At 40.6% G+C, this 7,118-nt stretch overlaps 1 protein-coding gene across 1 annotated transcript; it reads right to left on the bottom strand.

The window, feature by feature from the left end:
* Window positions 1–1,141: 1,141 nt before the first annotated feature.
* TMEM126A (transmembrane protein 126A) lies at window positions 1,142–6,326 on the bottom strand. The gene is made up of 4 exons (XM_009705387.1): window positions 6,185–6,326; window positions 2,708–2,901; window positions 2,042–2,156; window positions 1,142–1,394 (listed from the first exon to the last, which is right to left on the bottom strand). The coding sequence occupies exons 1-4, from the start codon at window positions 6,316–6,318 to the stop codon at window positions 1,190–1,192; spliced, it is 648 nt and encodes a 215-aa protein (XP_009703689.1). The 5' UTR covers window positions 6,319–6,326; the 3' UTR covers window positions 1,142–1,189.
* Between the last annotated feature and the right edge of the window lie 792 nt (window positions 6,327–7,118).

Genomic DNA, 7,118 nt, shown 5'->3' with positions numbered 1-7,118 from the left:
AGAGAGCAGTTTAAAGTAGCGTGCTGGCTTTCTAGCGTCCAGGCATTCTAGTGAAAATAGTCTGCAGCTTGACAAAAAGGAACATTTCACAGAAAACATTGCTTAAAAATTGAAAAGTATATGGACACGCTCTGCCTTCTTGGCCTCCAGTTGTAGCAAATACCCTGTTCAGTATTGAAATTTGTGTGTGTTAAACCATACATAACCACAGAACCAAGTGCCATCAATGTTTAACTGCCTGGCAATAGTACCTTCATTTTCCAGTATTTCTCCACCTCACAGTTGCATGAAGACTATTTAGCATTTAAATAAGAAACAATTTCATGCTTGGTTCTCTGTTAGTCCTTTACAGTTTGATTCCAGTGCTGTGACTCTTAGTAGCATTCCAAATTAATACTTCTCTCTTTCCTCTGAAGAGTTTAGCAGCATCTGGGAGGGAAAAACAAATTGGTGTTCCTGCAATCTCTAGCTGCCTGGAGAGATGCTACTGAGGTAAATGTAGAGAGCCATATTCCAACACTTGGCAGCTCTTGGTACTTCCAGATTATGGGATTTCTCATGCCACTCGTCAAAACTGTAATCAGTTTTCCCTGTGAAACACAAGAGATCTTTTGCAAAACACAAAGGCCTTTTCTAAATTTACTGATTTTTAAAAAATTATGTTCTCTAGAGCTTGTAGTTAAGAGGTTTTCTGCTCGAACCAACAATACTCTCTTTATAGGGTTGTATTTGCTATTGGACTGTAAATGTCTGAAGGCTCTCTTGGGTATAGGAGTTGTTCAAATGGGCTCTGTGTTTAAAGAACACCCTGTGTAAAACTGCACATTGAGAGTGGCTGATTCTACAGTTTTTCCCCCCATTTAGGTGGGATACACAGATTTGGGGAAATAATTCTGCCGTTGCCTATAAGCAGGAGGATGCCAGGAGCTGGACTAGGGTGGGTGCAGGGGAGATGAGGGTATCATTTGCAGGGGGCTGTGGAACAGATTGTAATGTTGAGATTCAGCATAAAATATATAGAAGATAAAATGAGAGCTGGACATAATTGCATTTAAGTTCAGAACTGAAAAGCCTGCCAGTGCAGAGCCGTAACTTTGTTTTTCTATTAAAAAAAAGACAGCAAGCAACAACTTCCTTATTTTTGTTTATTATGGTCACTTATCCAAGGCAATTGAAAAGTTGCTTAACTTCATGCTTGTAACTCTTCAGGATCCCTGCTAGTGTTCATCTGCTGCAGTATTTTGACATATATTCCATGATGTTTAGTGGCAAGATACAATCCAGTTAGAGCCTGTATAAGCACACCCAAACTCATCTTTCTAAAGACGGGCTGAGCAGCTGTGATCCAAAAGCGCAATAGATTTTCTTTCCCTGGCAAGGGAGATGAGGAATACCTAAACAACATAAAAAGTGGTAGAAAGTTACTTTTGTTTTTCCATCCAATTTAAGCATCAAGATTTAATGTTAAAGTAATTAAAAAATATTTAGGTAGATATTCATACTTTCCTTCCTCTCCTAAATTAAATTCACCTGGTGGTACTGGGTACTGAGCTCGCTCCTGGATAAACGCTATAAAACATCCTGACCCCATAGCAACATCTTGCCAAGTCTCGCGATCTCCTCACTGCGCTCTGACCCTAGACACAGAATTAGACCTGCCAGGGAGTTTGGCTGCTGGGCGCTGAGCAGGATGAGTACGGGCTCTCGGCCCTCCAGCTGAACAGCAATCTTCACCACTTGGCAGGACGGCAGCCGCAATTTCACGCACCCAGGCACCTTATGGGTAGCTTGTAAGGTTCCCGCTAAACGCAAGTGCTTTACAGTGTATCAGTTTGCAGATTTCGTTTCACTTTGGAGGCTTGGTGTAGCTCTTACAAACTTTGCCTTGTAATTAGATGACCTTAATGTAAATCCTCTTCCATGTACTAAAAGCCCACCAGAAAATAGGTGTGCATAGACTAAAAATCCACAGAATTTAAACTAAGAACTGAAGATTTGACCAACAAATACATTTCACTGGTTGTGGGTTAATAAGACGTACCTGGCTGCAAGGCTTGCGTTCACAGGGAGAGCCAGGAAAGCAGGATAGAGACCACCCACAACAGCTCCTGTTAATCCTCCTCTGACCACAGCACAGACCTCACAGTTTAGTTCACCTGCGTGACAAACGAATTTCACCGTCAATATCCACACGGCTCCACCACACCAATTTATAAGCTGTGTGCAACAACACAGAAACAGGCGCTTGACAGAAACGGCCAAGCTGTATTGGTACGCAAGAAATTTTGAAAGAAGGACTCTTCCTTTAGCAAAAAAATAATCGCTTTCATTCCAAACCATGAAGAATTTATCACTCTGAAGTTGAACTTGAAATGAAATCATACAGATGGAGGAAACTGAAATGCTTTGTTGCAGTCACTTTTACATGACTTTGGGTGAAAAATGCTAAAAATCAGTGATGCATAACAAATTTTTTTATAAACATATATAAATGCACATAGGTATCTCCTTTCCCACTCAACTTCAAGAACTCACAGCTGCCCAATGCATTAAATAATCTGTTTTTCAAACCCTGCTTTACAAACAGGTTTTTCAAGACCACACCAGTTCAAGACCACTGCTCTGCAGAGAGGAAAAGCTCCTCTAGCGTTACACTGCGTACAGAAAGCAAAGCCCTTTCAAAAACAAGGAATAATGAGGGTTTTACCTGAAAATAAAGGCTCACGCACAAAAACTTCATAAACCGCTACTGTTGAAAGAAATGGAATAACGGCCATCGGCAAAGCAGACACCACGGAAGCCCTTCTGACGTGTAGGATGTTCCTGAAGAAATTATTTGCTGCTAAGCCACATAAGCTTGAATTTGCTCCGAGGAAGTATGAGCCATGATTACAAAGGTTCCTGTGAAAGAAGGAAAGTTGTGTCAGCAATTGAGAACTGTAAAAAAAGTTTGGTTTGCTCACTGCTACAATTCACTTCTGAATATCCTACAATAAGAGGTAAGGGATGCAAATCTCTCGCTGGTGCAAAATGGAGAGTAACTACTTTCAAAAGCCACCGGTACAACATCCTTCGCTAAATGCCTGAGTTTACACACACGTCAAGGAAGAAGTAACAGAAAGGCCAGGAAGCCTCTTCTACAAAATTTTTTATGATGGCTAATGGAAACTTCATGAAATTTGCTCTCCTAATCAGCACATTTCTAAGGAGAATGTTTTCTCAAAAGAAATAATAAAAAAATCATATATATAAAAAAAAATATAAAAATTATATATATATAACACCACAGCTAGCTCCTGTAATCAGCCTTGTTTTAGCCTGCTTACCCAAAAGTATGGATTTAGTTTCAATGCAAGAGCTTACAGAACAGATCAGGTGGGACAACTATGGCAACTGACATCTTGCAGTAATGATCTCAGCAGCTGCTGGCAGATCACCTGTAGTGATTCTGTAGGCTGAAGGGCTGTGAGCCTTCCTGGTGTGCATGGAACACGTGAACCTAAGGTCCTACCTTGCTAGGAGGTTACGCTACTCAAAGGTTACATACTGGCTTACAGAACTGGAGCTTCTATTTTTCCCTTGATAAGAGAGACTGGATTCTGTTATCTACCATGGTTTAAAAATGCGGTTTAGAGCAGCTGTTCCTGTTGCAATCTGTAATATGGCGAAGGCAAAAGACAACAGATAGGTCAGAGATAGTCAGCGTTTAATATCTTGACAAACAGTTGCCATTTGAGTACATTCCATCACAGCAGGTAACACAAGAGAGGGAATGGGAAAGCGTGCCAGTTTTACAAGTCTGATGAGCAGTTTGTGATTTATTTCATTTGACTCGCAGAAGGAAGTTGTGCATTCTCTTTAGCATTATACCTGGTATAGTCAGTTGATTAGTGGAAACAACTCTTTGCTTTAGGTTTCCACAAATCTAAAATTCCTGGAATGATAACTATTGCCAGGCAAAGCAATTAACTGGAAGGCACTCCAATTCTGAGGCTGTGCCAGTATTATTATGTTAAAAGTGTACTCTTAAAATGCGTCATAAGTTGGATTTACCGCTAAAGCCCTGAAGAAAATAAAATGCTTAACCAGTCACAAAATTTATGCTAGGTCAAATGTCATACTTATTTGCAAAATTATCAAATGTGACAATCTCTAAACCATTTAGCAATTAAAATACATGATTTTTAAAAATCCACTTATTTAGAACTCTTCCACATGATAGGGGGGGTTGGAACTAGATCATCTTTAAGGTCCCTTCCAACCAAACCTTTCTATGATTTTAATGCTTAGCATAACACTAAGAACTGACAAACCATACAAAAAAAAGGCTTCAGAGATGTGGGTGCTAATTCTGCAAAACCTAAAACATTAAAAACATCTGACATCAATGACACCAACTACTTCTCATTTTGAGTAGGAATACTTTCATTCCTGGTACATATCAGATTTTCAAACATGAAAACAAGCTACCAACAATTCAATTCTGATGCTATATAGCAAAAGAACTTGACTGGTCAGATTTCTCTTGCCCTTGTTTAGGAGCCATATTTCTTTTCTTGGGTTTTAAAAAGAAAGGGGCCTATTTGCTTTTCAAATCATCATTCTCCCAATACTGGATGTCATTCACAGAAATGTCGCTGGAGTACAGATTCTGCAACCCAGCCATTTCATTCTTTTAGTACATTTAAAATCAGAGGCAGTGAAATGCCTGTGTGCATATACATACATGTACGGGACAGAGATTAAAATTTAGCAGCATATTTGAGAATCCAAAATAGAGGACATTAATGTACGCAGGACCAGCAGAATTGACTCAGGCTTACTGATGTACAGAACCGGCAGACTGCATAAAAGGAAAGAAAGGGAGGGTGGGAGGGTTGGGTTTTGTTTGGTTTTTTTCGGGGGGGAGGGGATTTGTTGGTTTTGGGAGGGGTTGTTTTTTTGTTTTGGTTTTGGTTGGGGTTTTTAGGGTTTTTTGGGGGTTTTTTGGGATTTGTTTTGTTTTGTTTTGTTTTTTTTAAATATTTTTTTTTTTAAATACTAGCTCCCTAGTGTTGAAAACAAGAACTTTGGAGAGCAGGAACTCTCTCAATCTGACCATAGGATGCTTCCTCTTCCCTACCAGCCACTACTGACCTCCCCTCTGGATATACAAACTTTTAAGTTCCGCCAAGACAGTTTCAAAAAAAGGTGCACACCCTGACAGCTATTTCTTTCCAAGGCCCAGGAGTCCCCAGGTACTACAGTTTGTAACAAGATGTTACCACATCAGCACCGAGGCATCTGCCTCCCTCTCAGCTCCCCAGCTCTTCTGGGGAAGAAGTGTTCTAAGTTGAGTGCCAGCACAGCAGATCCTACACAAAACTGCACCGCTAACTGCAATGCGAAGGATAAAACCTGTGTGGGGAGGCCCTGTGTTACTACCAGCACTTTGTTTAGCCAGCAATTTAGTTCTATTAAAAAAAAAAAAAAGCTTCTCATTACTCTTATTTATACAAAATTTATCCAAGATGATATAGGTGATGATACAGGAGATGATACTCAGGTCCAGTAAGGTTTTGCAGTGAAATGCAAAATCACAAAACACATAAAGGTTGTTTGTGAGGCTCGGAAGGCATTTAGCTGTTTTTGGGCAGCACAGAACCTTGCCGGTGAGCCTGCAGGACTCTGGCTGCCTCGTCCACCACCACCACCTGGATACCTCAGCCTTGCCTTCCTGAAATAAGGAGCAGTACAGAACAAAATGCAGGAACTAGCAGGTTGATGCTCCCTCAGTTCTGGCCCCAGGCCAGCCCTGCTGGACACAAGATGACTCCTGCAGAAGCACAAAGGTATCTGCCTTATGCTCGCCAACATTTCAGTTTCTTAGAAAATTTATTAGCTCTAGCACAGGACTGTATGGATGCTCAGAGCCCGTCAGGGCTGATCTGCCATCCCAGAATCTTAAGGACTGGGGAGTACATGCCAGAAACCAGCTGAGCAGGACCAGAGATAACAGCGAACTAACCATATCTAAAAACCACAAAACCCGTTTTCTGTTCTGGACAATAATAAGCATCTTTACAATTAAATATTTTTATAACTGCAAGGAAGATTTGCAATACAAGAACAAGGGAAAAGAAAAGCCTCCCAAAGACTTGAAATGTTTGATGCACTTATCTTCATTTATTTTATGAGCACTTACTGATCTGCTTTAGGAAGCTCATTGAACATCTTTTGTATGACTTCCATCTGCTTAAGTTTTGCCAAATATAGTCTTTGCTGTGGAGAATCTAGTTCAAGAAACTCTCTTCCTGTCATCTTGAAGTCCTGGATCATAAGGAACAAACAAACAAGTGTAATCAAAGTTACACAGCCCCAGTATGTATATCAAATAAACATTTAGACTCTTTTGCCACTATGCAATCACAAATGCATTTCCTATTTTTCATGGCAGAGTTTTCAGATGCAAAGGGCACAATCCAGCTACAGAACTCTATATTTACAACTACATGAACCCTACCAAACTGCTTTCTTTAGTGATGTTGCCGCTGTGGTTTGACAATTGCTCTAAGCCAACTTAACTACTCCTTGTGATGAAAATGGACTGTCTCACCCTCCAGACACTCCTGCCCGAGCACCTCCAACCCTAAGGCCATACAGCAGCTTGGATCAGGAAACACAAAGACGAAAGCTGCTCAGAGAAACAATGGGCAGCGTACTTGTTTTTTCCAGCTGGATCACCTTCTAACACAATGATCCCTAATGCCAGCAGCACAAGGGAAGACACTAACAAGACAAGAGCTTTTGGCAATACTCCAAGTTTAAATTGACTTAACTGTAAAATGGAACTGTATGGAAAAAAAAAGCCCAAATAAGTCCATACTTTGTAAAGATTTAAAGAAATTATGAAGATATACATATCTTATAGCAGCCTTCCAGTACCTAAAAGGGGCCTACAAGAAAGCTGGGGAGGGACTTTTTATAAGACCATGGAGTGATAGGAGAAGGGGCAATGGCTTTAAACTGAAAGAGGGAAGATTTAGATTAAATATTAGGAAGAAATTCTTCACCATGAGGGTGGTGAGGCAGTGGCAGAGGTTGCCCAGAGAAAGTGTGGATGCCCCATCCCTGGAAGT

Source organism: Cariama cristata, unplaced genomic scaffold, assembly GCF_000690535.1.
Source record: "Cariama cristata isolate BGI_N322 unplaced genomic scaffold, ASM69053v1 scaffold34708, whole genome shotgun sequence".
NCBI classification, from domain to species: domain Eukaryota; kingdom Metazoa; phylum Chordata; class Aves; order Cariamiformes; family Cariamidae; genus Cariama; species Cariama cristata.
This window is presented reverse-complemented; position numbering and strand designations above follow the sequence as displayed.

What these genes read in the sequence shown, in the direction of transcription:
- TMEM126A (XM_009705387.1), bottom strand. Translation starts at nt 6,318, where the DNA reads ATGATCCAGGACTTCAAGATGACAGGAAGAGAGTTTCTTGAACTAGAT. An exon ending in GCGTGAGCCTTTATTTTCAG is followed by an intron (nt 2,157 to 2,707) that starts GTAAAACCCTCA and finishes TTTGTCACGCAG; the next exon opens with GTGAACTAAACTGTGAGGTC. An exon ending in AACGCAAGCCTTGCAGCCAG is followed by an intron (nt 1,395 to 2,041) that starts GTACGTCTTATT and finishes TATGTTGTTTAG; the next exon opens with GTATTCCTCATCTCCCTTGC.